The sequence below is a fragment of the Acanthopagrus latus genome, chromosome 5, assembly GCF_904848185.1.
Source record: "Acanthopagrus latus isolate v.2019 chromosome 5, fAcaLat1.1, whole genome shotgun sequence".
Taxonomy (NCBI): Eukaryota; Metazoa; Chordata; class Actinopteri; order Spariformes; family Sparidae; genus Acanthopagrus; species Acanthopagrus latus.
Window position 1 is genome coordinate 26747021 of NC_051043.1, and position 18431 is coordinate 26765451.

General features: G+C 39.6%; 2 protein-coding genes across 3 annotated transcripts; one reads left to right on the top strand and one right to left on the bottom strand.

Annotated features, from left to right (window-relative positions):
• Positions 1 to 4389: 4389 nt before the first annotated feature.
• On the bottom strand, positions 4390 to 9701 carry LOC119020163 (rab5 GDP/GTP exchange factor-like). Its single transcript, XM_037099325.1, has 9 exons — positions 9436 to 9701; positions 7988 to 8180; positions 7706 to 7833; positions 7163 to 7314; positions 6992 to 7061; positions 6764 to 6899; positions 6594 to 6688; positions 5589 to 5845; positions 4390 to 5495 (listed from the first exon to the last, which is right to left on the bottom strand). The coding sequence occupies exons 2-9, from the start codon at positions 8149 to 8151 to the stop codon at positions 5079 to 5081; spliced, it is 1419 nt and encodes a 472-aa protein (XP_036955220.1). The 5' UTR covers positions 8152 to 8180; positions 9436 to 9701; the 3' UTR covers positions 4390 to 5078.
• A 1465-nt stretch (positions 9702 to 11166) lies between these two features.
• cfap251 (cilia and flagella associated protein 251) lies at positions 11167 to 18298 on the top strand. Of its 2 annotated transcripts, none has more exons than XM_037099551.1 (20): positions 11167 to 11685; positions 11894 to 12034; positions 12747 to 12856; positions 12940 to 13048; positions 13368 to 13448; positions 13548 to 13625; positions 13707 to 13748; positions 13845 to 14047; positions 14149 to 14325; positions 14416 to 14663; positions 14783 to 14934; positions 15108 to 15284; positions 15402 to 15586; positions 15694 to 15808; positions 16240 to 16403; positions 16493 to 16583; positions 16878 to 17021; positions 17160 to 17388; positions 17573 to 17704; positions 17803 to 18298. In XM_037099551.1, the coding sequence occupies exons 1-20, from the start codon at positions 11551 to 11553 to the stop codon at positions 17928 to 17930; spliced, it is 2841 nt and encodes a 946-aa protein (XP_036955446.1). In that variant the 5' UTR covers positions 11167 to 11550; the 3' UTR covers positions 17931 to 18298. The 2 variants fall into 2 exon arrangements, with proteins under 2 accessions (XP_036955446.1, XP_036955447.1); XM_037099552.1 differs by having other exon boundaries at positions 13848 to 14047.
• The last annotated feature ends 133 nt before the right edge of the window (positions 18299 to 18431 follow it).

Genomic DNA, 18431 nt, shown 5'->3' on the forward strand with positions numbered 1-18431 from the left:
ATGGACAGCACTCGGGCATTTGCCATTGAAGATAGCTGAAGTCTGGCCAAGTTAACCTATAAATTACAATAACACCAGGTTTGCCTGGCAGACCACTAACAGCTGTATTACTGTCACTGAACTTTTATCCCTAAACAGCTCAACACCACGAGGCCTCCAAAACAACACGTCTCCTTTCACTTCTGCTGGTGTTGTAGCTCTCACTTCACTGCACTTCTACCATGAATAACAACACCAATGTTAACAACAAGCTCTGTTCATCATGGTTTATACACTCAGAAGGACATAGACGAACTTACAACTGCTCAAGCAAAACCTTACACAGGCTGACAGAAATTAACATCTCTCCGTTCATTCTGCTGGTGTTTGTAGCTCAGTTTGCTGCACCTCTACCATGAATGAGACCACAAGAACCGCTTCTAAACCAAAAACTTCACTACCACACAGTTGCACGTCAGAAACTGCTGATCAAATAGGCCGAGGCATATGTTAATGTTGAATCTACATAAATGAAGCTGTCCATTTAAAATGTATAAGTCTTAGCTCAAAGCCCACAGGGTTCAAAGGAAGAGAAAGTCATTTAACAGATTTTGTTTTACTGAGAGGAAATATAAAGAAGTCTGGTTACAGTGCCTAAATGCATCTATTTGATCTAATTCATAAAGTATTTAACATGTGTATACACTGAGAACCATATCATTAGAACCAGTGGCAGGTGAAATGAATAACATGGATCATTGTGTTCCAACGCCATGTTCGGCTGTGAAGCCATGAGTCCTAGCATTCATGTGGATGTCTCTTTGACAGACACCAGTCACCGAAACACAGCTGCAGACCAAGTACACCCCCTCATGGCAGCAGCACTCCTTGGTGGCAGTGCCCCCCCAGCAGGACAATGTGCCTGCAACACTGCAAAAACTGCTCAGGAACGACCCGGGGAACGTGGGAAAGAGCTCAAGGTGTCAACCTGGCCGCCAGATTCCCCAGATCTCAATCCAACTGAGCTTCCACTGGATGCAGTCAGAGCCAAGAACGATCCATGGGGGCCCCAACATGGATAGGAGTTGGTTCTGGCGCATCCAGCAGATGCTCAGCTGGATTGGGATCTGGAGAATGAGGAGGCCAGTTTGACACCGTGGGATCTTTGCCATGAGGGGGTGCAGTTGGTCTGAACGGTGTTTGGATGGGTGGTGTTTGTCAAAGAGGCTCCACAGAAATGACAGAAGTCAAAGTTTCCCAGCAGAACATTTGATTGTAACAAGATGATCAATGCTCACTTCACTTGTCAGTTGTTTTAATGTTGTGGCTGAACAGTGTAGATATACATGTTAAATAAAATATGATTATATCATTTATATTATATATAAATGAGATCAAATAAGTGCAGGCATTCTAAACAGACTGTTTATATTTCCTCTTAGTAAACAAAAAACATTTTAAATACTACTAAATTTAAGGAGTAGTGTCCTAACAGAGACACTATAGTGGCTTCTGCCAACCCAAACTGTCGGTATTCAACGACCTGTGAATGAGACTCGACTACCCTCTAGAATCATTTACTGATCGTAGAGTATTGATGAACAGCAACTGACAAATCTCACACTTTCTGCCTTTAACATTTGCACCTCCACTGCACTGACCTTGTTGGACTTGTCTCTCCTCTCTGGTGCTGATCACCATACAGGTCAGAGGTGTTCCACCTGAAGCTGAAGACAAGTCCAACTGTTCACCTGGAGAGAGGACGAAGAACTTTAGTATAACATGATGACTACATGCATATGTCTGTGTGTATATATATATATTCTGATTATAGCAGTAAAAAATATGATTACAGATTACAGACACATCCAGCAAAAAGGGATTTCTTACAGGATTATAATTTTATAATAAATAATGTTATAGCAGTCTGTAACCATGTGCATGACATCACTTCAGGAGTCTCACATCACTCTGTACTAAAATCTGCTATAATCTGATGTAATAAGTGTGTGTTTTTAAAGGTAAACCAAAAGTAAACCAAATGTATTAAATCCTGAGAACATTTAGTGCTTTATAGATGAGCAATATGATTTTAAAGTCTATCTTTTGACACACAGGGAGTCAGTGCAGTGATTTAAATAGCACATTAAACCAGAACTGAGACAAACACACTGAATCCATTCTGTGCAGGTTACAATGAGGCTGCATGTTGTGTGTATAAACTACTTTAGCTGCTCAAAATAACCTTCTAGATGCTGACATACTAACATACTCAGACATTATAAACACAACAATTGGAGCCTGTTAGCTAACTGTGCTGTACTCAGATATTCAGCTGTAAAGATGCTAGTTTTAACAAGTGAACATCACACAGCAGGATAATGCCTTCAAGCTAACACTTTCCAACAGACACACGTTAGCTAACATGCAAACCTTTCTGTAAAAACACGACGATTAAATGACTCAGACCTATTTATAAGCTCGTTATAGTGTCAGTAGCCGTTAATAAAGGCAGCTAGCTAGCTAACATAACATTAGCACTCACTTACACTGACTAGCATAACATTTGCTAAACAGCTTTCATGCTGTTCTAGATAATAAATAAATTTAAATACTTCATGCCGACTTTACCAAAACTACCTTCTTGTTTTTGGATAGTGACCAACGTTTAGTTAACTGTGCATTATTCATGTAATTAACATGGCAGAGATAAAAACGACCAAAATCACAATGGAGTTTGGTGCATGGAACAAAACACAACGTCCATCAAGGATTTAACTGACTGTATTTAAAGGATTATGTTCCAGCCGAATTTATCTCATCACTGAACAGTAAAATGAGACGTCTTCAGTTTCTGTTCAGAGTTACTTCAGAAACATTTGAGGAAGAAACAAATCTCACCGACAGGGAGGCTGGCTCCATTTTAACCCGCACATACTGGGTTGAGACAACATGGACATGCAACTGGACACACAAAGCAGATTGGTACAGAACAGTTTACTCACCGTGTTCACGTCCTCAGAGAAGAGACCAGAGTGATGATCAGTGGGCTGATTATATACACATCTAACTTTTTGGAGGGAAATGCGCTAATTTCACGCGGGAAACGAGCGAGACCGCCCCTTTTGGCGCTGCACCACATGGATTCGTCAGAAAAGCTGTGGGCTGGACTTATGTGATTTACGTCATTTCAACCAGAGAATTGAGCCCTTCAAAGTTGTTTAGCTCTGTCAGTAGAGCAGGAGTTCTGTGTTCAGAGAATCTGCTTTTATCCTGAGTTCGAGTCCCTGCCGGAGAAACTCAACTGCATCATATTTACTGTAACTTCTCTTGTCAAATGTTAAGATAAAGATTAATAGAACAAACAGAGATACACACTTTGGTCTTCTCCTTGGTCTTCATTTATTATTAATCCAAAACTAACTGATTGTAGTCAAGTTACATTACTTTAATATTGTAATCGGGTGCATTCAGTTAATTTGGACACCTCAGCTCAAGTGTTATTGATTTCTGTTCTGTACTGTAAATTAAATGTGAATGATGACTTCATGGGGATGACGTCACAGAAAGGGACAGGGCACTAGTACATATTATGTATATACTAGTGCCATACAGTCATCCATCCTTTGAGGAGGCTGTTGGAAAGACCCCCACCCTGTACAAATGGTTCAGTCCATCCCCACCTGTCCACAACAGCTCCAAGGGGAAATGTTTTTCAGCCAGACAAGTCAACAAAACCTTTTTGTCAAGCTCTTTGGATTGGGATGATTTGCCTTTCTCTGAAAGTCTTACTGAAACAAAGATGTGGCCATTCTTTGTGAAACAAAGCCACATCTAAAGGTGCAAAATCAGAAAGAAACGGCAAAAAACAACCTGGATATCACTAATTCACCTGCACTGAATGGAGGAAGAAGACATGATTTATGAGCAGGTGTGGAAGAACCCTGTTGGATGTTGAGACAAGAGTACAGCCATAAACATTTGTCTCCTTGTGTGTAATCTGTAAGATAAGAAAGCTAGTTTGCAGTCTTTTGAAAACAAAGAAGAGCAGCTTGATGGGATGCCTATGATTGTTCAGCAGACCTCCTCAGTCGCTCGCTCAGGACTGATATGAACTCAGACACACTCACCACACAAGAAGAGACTGTCAGGACGACCACAGAAGTTTGTCCTGTGCATTCAACACCAGACAAACAGAGACTGAAACATAATAAATGCATTAACAGAGACAATTTAATTCCACTAGGTGCACAAGAGCTTGACTTCGTCCCTCCCTCTCAGTCCGCCCGTACTGTATAAGCAGCTGTGCGGATTTAATTATTTGCATACCTGGAGTTTTAATACTTTACTACTTGAAGAAAAAACCCCAACCGCCCTAAATTTCCTAAAGAGAAAACACAAAAACATATATTGAAACGTAAAAGCCAACTTTAATATAATATGGAATACAATCATTAAACATGACATAAAACCCTTTAATTTCTTCAGAAAACGTTCAACAGTATTAAATGACATGTACCTTCGTACACTCACATGTTACTAATTGTTTTACACCAGGTAATTCCTCTTCGTACAGAAAGTTAGGCAGCTTGTTGAGAACTCTAGAAAACGTGGACTCGTAGTGGTTAACTGCCAACAACATTTTCTCCTGTAGTATATTTCACAGTTGGTTTACATAAAGGCACAATGGTGTTTACTGTTACAAAAGTGAATATTAAATAAGCACTCTTTAAGTGTTAGGTGAGATCCCAAAGTGCTGTGTTTCCCCTGAGTGCTGTAATGTTAATTTGGATAACATATGTTACTATGAATGTATTTTAGTGGCCTTCATCTTAAAAGCAGGAGTACAAGTGCAAAAAATTTCTTTAACCAAGTCGTTATAAAATACCTCCTAGTGCCCCCTGTGATATAAATGCAAATCATAGCATTATAAGTTTTCCTTCATTTTCAACTGGCTTACAAATCCCAGGTTTCTGTGGTTGGAACTTGTGCAAACGTGGCATTGAAATATAAATCTGTGTTTGTTTTGCAACCTAGATAAATTAGTGATGATCATTTAAAAGGGGTCAAGTACCAGATTAGGTGTTTTGTTAATACAGCTAACAGTCTGTATCTTCTGGACCTGCGTGTTGATCCGTGAGCACCAGTACCGTCTGGTCTTTGTCATCCCCTTGTAGTGACGCATCAGGAGATGAGGATGAAGAAGCCTGTGAGAGCTCAACCTGAGCTGTTATCTCCTTCTGTACCAGAGAAAACTGGCTGGTCGCCTCATCCAGCTGTGTATTAACTGCCTGGACCCATTTATTTAGCTCAACGTTGAGAGCATCCATCCCTTGGTCCAGCTTCTCCTGTCGGCCTTGAAGCTCCTCTAACAGGTGTTGTGTGTCTCTGGCAACCTGACGCCTCTTGTTAGCTGCAGCGGGAACACGCTGACGCAGCATGTAGCCCTCAAACTCATCTGGACTGAGGTTGAGTGCTGGTCCATCCAGTTTTTCAATGAAGGCCACCGCACAAGACTGAAAAACAGAGGACAGGGACAGAGGCGTGAGTGACGAGCTGACCTCGTGGCACAGCATTCTGTGGTGTACGGCAGACGTCGATTAACTTACTAAATTGGTGAAATAGTAGCCGCTCTCTCCTGCCATCAGGCTGTGAGGGAGACCAAATCGAATCACATACTGCATGTTGGAGTGAAGGCGAGGTGGATTGGCCTTCAGCACCACATAAATGAGGCCCGACAGGAAGTCGTCAGCATTAGCAGGCTCACTGTTGGAACTGGAGAGTGCTTCAAAGACATGCTGACTGCATTTGGACACACATGTAAGTTTGTCCTGAGGTGCTCGTTTGGCATCCATCTCAATTATGGCTGTTAAAAAAAAAAAAAAATAGAGGGTAGGACAAAATTATTAAATACCTTCTAAGGGGAATATAATACTTTCTCTCATGAGATTAATGAGTTGTTTATTATTGTGGGGAATATACACGCTTTCAGGTCGAGAGTTAGATGAGATGACCAAAACCACTCTCATGTATGCCCATTAAACACAAGGCTACAGTGAGCTGCCAGTTAGCTAAAGACAGGAAAAAAGCTAGCATAGCTCTGTTCACAAGCTGCATACTAGCATCTCACCTCAGTACGTTACAGACAGTGTCGTGTTTGTTTAAAGTGTGTTGTTTGGTTTTTTTTCAAGCTGCAGTCAAGACACAGGTCCTTGAGTGTGTCACAGCAAAAAGAAGAAGAGAATGTTGTAACTTTAATCAAATGTTTTATATGTTACAATATGCAAGGAAGAAATACCGTTTTCTGTTTTGATGTATTGTAATTTACACTGATCCTAGTTTGATCACTGATTGACAATGAAGATGATTTTTTTTACCCTTCAACTTAAAAATACCTTGAGGAACCTTGACATGAAACATTTGAGAAACCCTGGTGTAATCCATACAAAAACTAAAAACCATGTTAAGACTGTAATACACATCCTTCACGGTTGATTATGTAGCCTTAAATTCAACAGTAAGACTTGAGAGTAATACTGATTTTGTCATCCAACTCTTTTGCCAGAAGGCGTGTAAGACAAACTATTCATTTCAGTGCTGCAGCTGTTCATCACCTGTTATCGCGGGCAGAAAGGGGTCGGCTGTGACTGAAGTCTTTTTCTCAGGAAAAGGTACGCTCAGCATCTGCGGAGTAACCCAGTTTAAGGAGCTGCAATGTAAAGACAGAAGTGTCAAACAGGGTTTAAGGTTAGAAGTTTTCATTAAAGACAGCATGAATGGTTACCGTATTCTTCTCTGCAGCGTCAGGTCCTTCTGTTCATCATCGCAGCTGTCGTGACAGAAAACCCATTTGTGCAAACGTGTCATTATTAACTTCTCCACATGCTCCATTATCTGAGTGACCTGAGCCTCAGGAAAACCTGAAAATCAATAACAACAACTCTAAGTGATTTATTACTGTCATGTTTTCACAGGTAACCTCCCAGATGGTGCTGAACTGATCTTTACTCACTGCTAAAATATTCAGCAAATGACTGGTAGAAGTCTTGCACGAGATCCGACTGCTTCTGTACCGGCAGATCCTGTAAAGAAGATGAGAATCTACGATCAGCTCTGACATACCACAGGGAGGCGACTGTATAAAAAGTGTAATGTTAAATTTGTTAAAAAAATATATAATTACATGGTAAGCCTCCATTGTGTTGAGGAAAGCTGTACATCTGGACTGCAAACGTTGGGAGGACGGGCTCCGAAGTAGCTTTAGGAAGCCAGTGAAGTCCCCGGGCTCAAGGCTCTGGTAGGCTTTTAACACATTTGCATAGCTCTCAGAAGACTCTGAGGGGACACAAGTGGACGTTATTCCACATGAATAGATAGATTTCTTGATTGGTTCATTGCACTGGGAAAAGCCGTAATAAGCTCTTGTTTCTATCTAGCTTGTACGTTTTGTGAAACAGACCTCAGGTCTTGAAGCAACAATTTAATGAAAACAATCAGCTACATAAGTTTAGGACAAATTCCAACCACTGAACAGCCCAGTAAGTCCAAGTTTTTGCTTTAATATATAAGATACAATATTATAATAATTTCATGATTTTAAGGCTTTTATTGCTTCTGTTTAACAACTATTCCATTCAAATTCTAAGGCATTATGTTTGGTGTCTGAAATGTGGTAAAGCGGCAAATTGAGACATTTTTGGAGACGCTAACACTAAAACGTTACTACCTTGTTGTTTTGGAGGCGATGGGCTTCCCCAGAAGAGTCTCCTCATTGTGTTAATCCGACGACCTTTCTCTGTGTTTTTCTTCTCCTCAAATTTGGAGAAGGTGAGAGGAGTTCCATCGTTGCTCGGCCTGCAAGGAACGACAACATTAAACATCCGAACAAAACCAAAAGATCTTAAGTTGCCAGTTACTTTAACGAAGCATCCACACAAATGTGTCCCCCAGTGTCTGTTCAGGTCAACAACAATGGTGAAAAGGTTTCTATCATTTTGTTTGTGTTCACCTTGTGTCCTGTCGCTGGGCTCCAGCTGCACGTGCTCGCTCTCGCTCTCTCCAGCACTTGGAGCAGAAGCCTTGCCATGCCGGGTTTCCATAATACCCGCAGGCGTTCTTGCAGAGCAGCTCCTCCTGAGAGACTCTGATCCCTCTTTGCTTGTCTGTCCACATGGTTGAGGTCTCTCAAATACTACTCCCACCTATTGGACATAACATAAACACTTCAAACATAAAAAAAAACTTCATCAATGTACTCCTGAGTTAGCTCATTTAGAGGAAAACTGAGTGAGTCCTGTGTTCTCCACTGCAAGGGCTTATATATTACAGGCTTAGTGTTCACTACAAGCCTGACTGTGTGAAACAGGGCACTTCAGGATCCTTCATTTGAGCCCCGTTCATGCACACAGCTGACTGAGACACACAATCCTGCATTACAGCCCTAAAAAAAAAAACTCATAAACAATCCTGACTGAAATCCAAACTGTGATCGAGGGGATGAAAATTGTTGTTTTGGTTAAAAATGTTTTAATTCAGGATATTGTTACATTCTCCGTCTGTCAAAACTACAGCTCCTTTCATTAACTGTTAATAAAAACGAGACCAAAACACGGTCATGTTTTGTGCGTGTTAATTATTTTAGGAGAATAAAATACAGAACATTAAAAAGATAAATGCTGTCCAAGAATTTGAATCTGTGTGAATTTTGAATTTTTTCAAAATTCCCATCTGATTTTAGACTCAGTATTTGACTACTTTTAGGTGTGGACTCTTCTTCAACAACCTGTGCAAAGATTATACTAACGACTAAAAAGGTACACATGATTTGTTTTCTCATGACACTGTGAGTAGACACTAAATATCTAAATGTGACTGCTTATTAGGGCTATAAATGAAGAGTCACCATAATTTAATCCAAGTGAAGGGTTTGAAACAGCATTTTTATAGTGTTTAGACATTAATGTTTGGAAATACAATACACAGAAAACATACTTAGACAGTTGACTGCATTATAACTGATGAGTAAAACAATGAAAATGACAAGTGAAAAATGTTGAAACCCACATTATTTTCTAAAATAGTCGTTAGCCCTGCATGTGACTGGCTACTGGCCTTTTAAGGTCTTTTAACACACATAATCTGAAGTTAAAGCAAAGGGAAAATAACCCAAAAGAAGCTGAACTTCGGAAGAACCTCAGAATAAAGTAGTTATTACAGCAGCCAGTTAATGAGAGCTGTGCCGGCTAATGTTGTTAGCTAACAGGTTAACCGCTCGGCTGACTGTCAGCTGAGGGGATTGGAGATAAGAACCAACGGCTAATGTTAGCTAGCACCGAGAGGCTAAAGCCCGCAGCTATTTCGCTGACATACTTCCGTAAAATGTTTCATCTAGTTCCATTTGTCTCGCAGTTAAAAAGGCAAATATCCATGATGATCATTTATCAACCGGCTCCTCACCTGTCAGCTGCTGAAATCATAACTAGCCGCTTCCTCTTCGGAATGTTTTTTTTTTTCTTCACCCTCTGGTGTTTGTTTGACCGTCACAAACTCATAATAACTTTTTTTTCAACGACAATGATAATCCGTCCGAACCTCGATAAACGAGTTGCGGTTCCGAAAGAATGACACGGTGTCCTGAAGGAAAAGTTTACAGCACGACAGGCAGATTAAAAGTCAGCTGCTTTCAAACCTGTGCAACAGGAAAAACCGTCCGGAAATAAGTGACGTGTCCATATGGTGCCGACGTTTCAAAGTAAAAGCATGGTAGCGAAATGTACAAATTACATATTACTAGTTACATTCATTTTAAAGTAATTTAGTACGTTACAATTTTACTGTCTGTCTGTGTAAAGAAGTACGTATTATATAACGTTTTAGTTACTTTAAAATAAAAAAGCCCAAATAATCTACAGTACTAGTCAAAAGCTCGGACATACCTTCTCATTCACAGTTTTTTCTTTGTTTTTATTATTTTCTACATTGTAGATAAATACTGAAGACATCAACACTATGAAGGAACACATATGGAATTATGCCGGAAACAAAACAGTGAGAAACAAACAGATCATGTTTTATATTCAAGATTCTTCAAAGTAGCCACATTTTGCTTTTGATGACAGCTTTTTACACGTCTTTCATTAGCTTCATGATGTAGTCACCTGGAATGAGTTTTACTTAACAGGTCCTTGTCAATGGTTCATTTGTGGAATTTCTTGCTTTCTTAATGGGTTTGGGACCATCAGTAAAGAGAGACGACAGTTCATTGTCTTCATTTGTTCAATTAATCCATTCTTGATATAACCTCCACTTCCGCCCTGAAACTCAAGTTTTCCACTATTTCTGTGATTCAGATGAAGCGCAGTCAGCATTTGTTGAAATGTATTAAAATAATGAGTATCTGCTGCCCTCCGGTGGTCAAAGTGACGAACTGCACTATTTCAAGTCCATTAAGTTAACGGCAATGAAGACACGGCAAGACTTCCTGTCTGTAATTTCAAAATAAATCGTTTCCATCACAAAGTCATTGCGGACGTCGGGATTTTTTGTAACTAACTCTGTAACTTATTCTGACCTTTTTCTCAGTGCTGTGAAAGTATACTTACTGGGACAGAACACCATCATATATAGTTTACACGGGTAAAAAAGAAAGATATGATCGGTTATGCCTGGTAGCACACGTTGTTTCCAAAACTCTGCAATTTAAAAAATGAAAACTCTCTCAGATAAAATATTCTGCCTTTTGATTTATAGAAGTAGTTAGCAGTGTTAATAAAGACATACAAATTCTAACTAACATTCCTTCTTTTATACTAGTTCCAAAATATAACAGCACAATCAGGCACAAGATGTGCCTTTCATTTCTAGAAACATTTTCCAGATAAAAAAACCTCAGAATAAAGAGTAGTTTTGCAGCCTTAAAGCTCTTTATAGTTAATGGTATGAGCTTTGATGAATGAGCCACAAATTATACATACAATTTTTTTCTGATGTAAATACTTTTAGGAATTCTGCCATTTTAAAAAATATGAATACTGCTAAAATCATCTTGTACACATTAGTCTTTGTTTTTTTAATATTTTTTTTTTGCATATGCATAACGTTGATTTGGATTTATTGTATGAGTCGTCGTGCTTTTAATTTGAAATATGTGACCGGAATGCCTCTGTTTTGTCTTAACGCGCTTACTCAACTATCTCTCTAGGCGGTAACTAAGCAACGAGACGCTTCACAGTAGCTAACTTTAAAAATGATTTTTTTTGTAGAAGGCAGGTTAAGGCTAAATATAACGTTTATTTAAACATAGAGCTTTAGATATTTGAATACAGCAAATTGGACAAGAACTGACAGTAGTGAGAAACATTTTTTCTTTCGGTTAATGTAATTTAGAAGTCGTTCGTAGCTTCATGTTAACGTTGTTCTTCGGCTAGCTTAGCATGACGGTTGAGCAAGTTTGCCGTTAGCAGAGACTGAAGGGGGTTAGCGGCATCAACTCGACAAGAGGAGAGTAAAAGCTTCCATGAAGTGATTAAAATAGAGAATAATCTTTAAATACCTGAAGCGTGGTTAGATATAATGTCAGAGGCTGGAGGTAGGGATGACTGCAGGATGAGTGCAGGACTTGGAGGAAAAACAGAGTCTCAAGTTTACTCTGCAACCAGAGACACACTTTTCTCAAATCACACAACTCAGACTGGAGCACATCCATTGGTGAGTAGCTGTCTGTTGTGGAAGGCTTTATTGGTATTATTATTATTATTATTATTATTATTATTATTATTATTATTATTATTATTATTATTTATATATAACATGTGTACGATTTTCTTGTATTAAAGAAGGATTCAAGTAAAATATTCAGCTCAAATGAGGGATTTCTCTGGCTAATAAAAATACTGCAAATGTGCTCTTTGTTCAGTCACTAGAATGGGTTTTTGGGATGAATCCTGCTCTTCCCGCCTTCAATCTGCAAGACCACGACCAGCTGGTGGTCCTCTATGCTGGAGCACATGTTGGGATCATATACAATCATACAACAAATTCCCAGCACATACTTCAGGTAAAGTCTTGGGGTGTCAGTCGCAAGTTTCATCACAATATTATATCGATTCTTTGGACAACAATACTATATTGCAAATAAAAAACAATTTTATTACTGAACTCTTCAATGGAAATGTAATTTTATCAGTGGTTCCAGACATAAATGGAAAACAATCTACTGTTTTTAATAAAAATAGATCTTCTGTTCACCAGGAAGTGCCACATTTCTTAAATGCAAATGTTTTAGCCCTTGTTGACCTTTCATTTGTGAACACCTATGACTGCTGCTGATTTGTTGTCGAGAAGTGAGATAATAATATTCTCATTGTCTTTTTCTTGGCTGCTTGCCTTTTTCCTCCTGGCACTTTCTAGCATTGCTTGGAAAGGAGTTGCCTAAACAATGACACAGACATGCCATGGGAATGTTTTTAATGAATGCGGCGATATGACTCAAAGTTTTCACTTTGCATCATGCTTATTGGATTGTTGATGATTGAATCCATATATCAATCCAGACTGATGTATCATTACACCCATAATAAAAAAAAAAAGAAATGAAAAAAAAAACAGTTTTAAATTTTCGACTTGTTGAGGATCTGTAATAAAAAATAAGATGAGACAGAGTCCTGCAGATCAAATGAGTGGTATAAATAAACTGTTTAGCTACAGGTATCTTTTGATGTCAGTAACATGCAGAGGTGCGGTGTCAATTTTCAACTTCCATCCTTCAGGGTCACTGTCGCCCCATCTCATGTATGTGTGTGAGTGAAGACAGACGCTGGATTGCAACAGCAGACCAGGGGCCGACAAGCACGGTGATGATATGGGACTCCTACTCTGGGTAGCTCCTGATTCTCCTTGTGCTAATGCAATTTCATGTATCAGACTTTGCCCCTCATGGTAACTACATGTTAAATGTTTCAGCATTCCTGTTCAAACACTGTTCGGTTGCCACTCTGAAGGGGTCGTGACTGCAATGGCCTTTTCAGGAGACACAAAATATCTGGTTACCCTGGGGGCTGAGGAGGTTCAAGTGAGTATGACAGCAAGAAAGAACTGTGCATTTTAACTACTGATGTTATTAAATGAAGCTCCAAAAAAGTGTGTAAAGATGACTTGATGGTGTAGAATACAGTATTAATCCAGATGTTACCACGGTTGTATTGTTTTTTAGGATAAAATTTTTTTTTAAAATATTTTTTCTAAATTCAAATAATATAAAACATGTAATATCTCAATATCTCAGAACACTCGGGTCATTACTATTTCATACTAGATCAGCAAGTATGAAACAGTGCATGTCTTTCTAGGGTAAAAATGCCATTTACAATCTAACAACCATCTTTTCACAGTGTGTGTGTATCTGGGATTGGACTAATGAAAAAGAAAAGCCGTTGTGGTTTACTGAACTCAGTCCTAAACATGGTTTTCATGTAAGTAAACTTTGTCTTCTTCTGACATTTAAATGTCACCTAATTTTATGGATGTGAAATTCAGGACATCAAATGTTAACGTGTTGAATTGATTTTCAGGATAACATCATTTTTAATCCAAACGACAGCACTCAGCTGCTCAGCACCAGTGAGAAACACGTGTTGGTTTACAGCAGGGTGAGTCCAATTTTTCTTTTCATTTGAATACATAATACAGCTGTGACGAGCATTTTTAACTCAACAGCTGCTTTTTGTCAGGCCCTGGGAAGTCTGCAATACTTTGCCTTGAAGCTTAAGGAGGTAAAGATAATCATCGAGACCTTTTATGGCATTTTTGGTCAATATTTATGCTACTGTATTAACTCAGCCCTCTCCTAACATTTGTCAAACTGTCAGCAGTCCACATTTGCTGGCGAGTCATTCAGTCAGTCTGTGTTTCACTGGAGAAAGTCTCAGATCATAACAGCGACTACAGCAGGCAGCCTTGTGGTGTGGAACATGATGGAAGACTTTGATGCAAACCGAAGCTTCCCAGAAGACAGAATCCAGCTCATTTGCATTCAGAAAGATCCAATCACAGCACTCGCTGTAATTGACAGGTAGCCAGCGGAAGGAGTATTGATAGTTACTGTTTTATAGATGTGGCACGTTTTTGTTGATCTCTAATCTCTCTTTGTTTGCCTGTCATTTGATATCACAGCTGTATCGTAATTGGTGACACTCGAGGCCATATTCATTTTTACGATGGAGAATTCCTGCTTCTCACCTGGTACAGTAAATTAAATCTGGACGCTATTGTTTCCATTTCCTTTTCCAAAGAGTGTACTGAGGGATATCAGGAGGACTGCAGTCCGGAGGCAAAACCTTTAATCCTCAGGTAGAGGAAATACAATACAGTATATCTTCAGTCTAAACTGTTATGTGGATTTTAGCCAAGCTGGTCTCTTTCTAATCTCTTGTTCTGCAGGAACTTTGTCGTGTCCACAGTCACTTCCATAGTGCATGTGAATACACAGAAGGGCACCTCTCAGATCCTACTACATGAGAATGGTGAGCCTCTACATGCAGTGGCCTGCCACCCCAGCCAGTCTGCTGTGGCCATGGGAAACCAAAGGGGTATTTTAAAAGTGTGGGACTATGACAACAAAGTGATTATCAGCAGCAGAGTCTTTGAGACAGAGAAGCAGATTCAGTGCGTCACTTTTGACCCTCAAGGTAAGCCAATACTTTTACTGACTGTCTCTTTCAGTTATTGTCTTTGTATGGTATGTTATGTTGCATTGTACATCATTACATGCTGTGATTTAAAGAGCTGCCTTTCCGTCTCTGAACAGGATTATACCTGGCAGTTGGCTTCGAAAGTGGAGCTGTTCACATATTGAATCCCAGCACTTTGCAAAGTGATCCAGAAGAGGGTTTCCATTTCACTAATGACAGCATCCAACACATCACTTTCTCTTCAGACTCAAAGTATCTTGCCACTGCGGTGAGCACACTCTTTGTGATATGTCTGAACTTAGTTATTAGCTTGATCTGGACTGGAATTTATGATTTAATGGTGTCTTTATTATTCTGGATGGCAAATGTATATCTCTACACATTAACATTCTTATAACTTTAAGTGTGACATGTAGGTTTTATTTCCTTGTTCAATGTTAGGATGCTGGAAAAGCAGTGACGGTGCTCCGCTTGCAGACCAGTAAAGGCTCTGTGCCTTGTTGGACGTTTATGGGCAGATACCACTCCCACTACAAGCCCATCAAAGACCTTCTTTTTGGGATTCACCTGGACAGCACCCAACCCAGACTGCTCTCTCTGGGAACGGACCGTCGACTGGTAAGTCAGCTTCACAGTCTCAGGACTGTGGACTAGTTGGTGTTTTACGATACTGTGTTTCTCTGCCAAATGTTTAGCACACAACCCTCTTTGTGCTTGTGTGCAACTGATTAATAGGTGGAGTATGACCTGGAAAAAAGTGACGTGAATAAGCTACTCATTTTGAGCTCAGAGCGCATCGAGCAAAGTGCCGTGCCGCTGTGCATGACTTGGTGTCCTCCCTTCAGTGCAGAGCAGTTTCTTCTTGTTGCTTCGGACCAATACAAGATTAAACTTTTCAACAGCACTACCAAGATGTGCAGGTCTGCAATACTGTAACAAGAGTATTTATGATGCTCTATTATACTATTTATATGTCATGTATCACATGTCAGTGCAAATACTGGTAAACAGTATGCATGTGTTACAGAAAAACTGTCCTTGGTCCAACATATGGCTCTCCCGTCAAGAAAGTAGTGGTGCTTCCCATGTCTGTTGAGCCCAAGATGAACTCACATTACCTGGCATACATCACAGAGGACAAGGTCAGGGCTGGACTCTCTTTGCAGTATTTTATTAAGTAATCTGCTTTACTTTTTGTGGCATTCTCTCAAATAACTTTTAATGTTGTTACTCTTAATAAAGAATAGCATTCAATAGGTGTGAATGGTTGTTACGCTGTCTGGGGGGGGACTCAGTAGTGCATTGGAGGTGGGTGATAAGTGATGTCTTAGGCCACCTCCTCTGTTCAAAGACAGTCATTCCAGTTTGACATAGAGGGTTTCCTTTACTCCTATAGATGGTTTCTCTGGATTATGGATTATCTCTGTTGTGTAGATGGATTCTGTTGGAATAAAAGAATTAATCTATGTCAAACTGGAACGACCATCTTTCAGTGGTTGTTAAGTCTGTTTTGTTTTTGTAAAAAGATTGATTACCATCATTTATATAACCATTGAGAGTATTGTATTTCCAGGTGGGTCTGCAGATTTTGCCTCTGGATGGGAACCCCTACAAGTCCAATGCTTTGATCTGCCATCCGACAGGGGTGTTTGCTTTTGCCTGCTCCCACGACGGTCGATATCTTTTCACTGCAGGGGGATCTGACTGCACTGTCATGTCTTGGGAGATCAGCACAGAGTAAGGTTTGATAATTCCAACCAGTAAACGCAGAGGGAATGGATGAGCAGTGTAATTATGTTTTGTCCTCTCTCTTGTTGCCAATTCAGTGCATTAGAGGCATCAGCTGCATTGGGAGGAAAGGACATGGTGCCATTTTACACTCTTCTAGAGGGAGGAAGAGATGGCAAGTTCTACAGAGTGAGTATATTGTTTTTGCTTCCCCACAGCAACTGAGCGTTAAGTGCACAGCCACAGAGTACTCAGCTTCCAAATCATTTTGATGCTAGAGTCTCGTAATGGGGTGAATGGTGTCTCTGTCTCAGCCACTCCGACCCCCATCACTTGTTTCTGCATTGTGTAACTTCAGTGAGAAGGCCACAAGATTAAGATACCAATCTTTACTTGTCATTCCTCCTCCAGTCTGTCATTTTAGACCTTTCTTCTACCATTTAAACCATAGATTCTCAGTCTTCTGAGCTCATTTGTCTTTAGGAGATGGAGGACTTCTTCTACTACTGCCTTGTCCGCAATCAAGGCACTGTCTCCATGAAGGAACGACAAACGTCGACCAAAATCCCCCTGTCAGATGTGCCCTCTCTAATGAGAGCTTTGGCCCACTTCCCTACTGAGCAAGAGGTACAGTATGTGTAAATGAAGCAATATTTTGATTTTGCTTCCTTTACAGTGAACAGTGAAAGCAGGTTTTAAACATTTTTAAGAAATCCATCTCAGACCTATTTACTATAGTTTTCATTATTTATTTTGTTTTACCAGATAGAAGACATGCATAACGAGGTCAAGTTCAGCAAGTATGCCGAAACAGGAAAGTATGTGACGGACATCGACCTGGAAGAGTTTATCAAACTCTATGTCAACCACCGACCAGCCTTCGGCATCTCTAGTGATGAGCTAGCCCGAACTTTTCATGTCCTTGGTGGACGTGATAGTACAGGACAGCTTGTTCTGCAGAAACATGAGCTGCTAGAACTTCTACAGGCTCGAGGTACACTGCAGCCCATTCGGTCAGAAAATGATAATTTTATTTGGACTGTTTTAAGATTTATTACCGTCGCATTTCTTAGAGTAACCTTAATTCTCTGTTCCAGTTTCAACATAAAATGTTTCTGTTATATTGTCAACGTGGCACACTCTCCAACATGTGCGTATTTTTATATTATCTGTGACAGGAGAACACATGACAGAGGAGGATGTAGCAGAGTGTTTTACAATACTTTTAGGCCTCAATGAAGAGGAAGAAAAAGAAGAAGAAGGAGCAAGAGGAGGAGGAGACCGCTCTGAGCACAACATTAAATCTGACTGTATGTGAAAGAAAAACTCACACACAAACCATAACCATAAAGAATTCACACAACAGCTGAAAAAACATCCCCAATTTTGGATGTGTGTTTTTATCCAGGTGGAGATTCAAAATATTCACTGGAGTTGGCGATCCCAGTTGAGATATCGATGGAGACGTTTACAGGTTACATCCTGGGCTTCCCGTCCTCAGCAGAGCAGAGAGGCAGCTCCTCAGCTACACAGTGAACCTTTTGTGTTGATGAAGAGCCTCTTCAGTGATTTCTTTTAATGCCTTTATCACAAAGTTAAATATTTTGATACACCATCTTCGCATGCTGGTATGGCACTGCAGCTGTCAGTTAAACATATGTAAGAAGAGGAAACAGCCTTTTGTTTTTTGAGATCACAAAATAAGAGAGGCTGGATTTTTTAAAATGGATAAATGTCACAAATTACTTTGATATAAAATGTTTTGAACCAATTAAACTGTATTTTCTGTTTGACATTTGAGATACATTTTGTTAAAACTTCTTTTGACTCAAGTAACATTTAATATGCAGAATTTTTACTTGTAAGTATGTTATGGTATTGCTCAAATAAAGGATGGAAACATACTGCATGAACGTTATCTTTTTAAAAAAAAAAAAAAAAAAGAGGAGTAATTCAACATTTTGACAGGAAGTAAGAAAGATCTTTCAAAAATCATAACTTTTTTTGTGGTGATGATACTGAACTCAAATCTAAAAC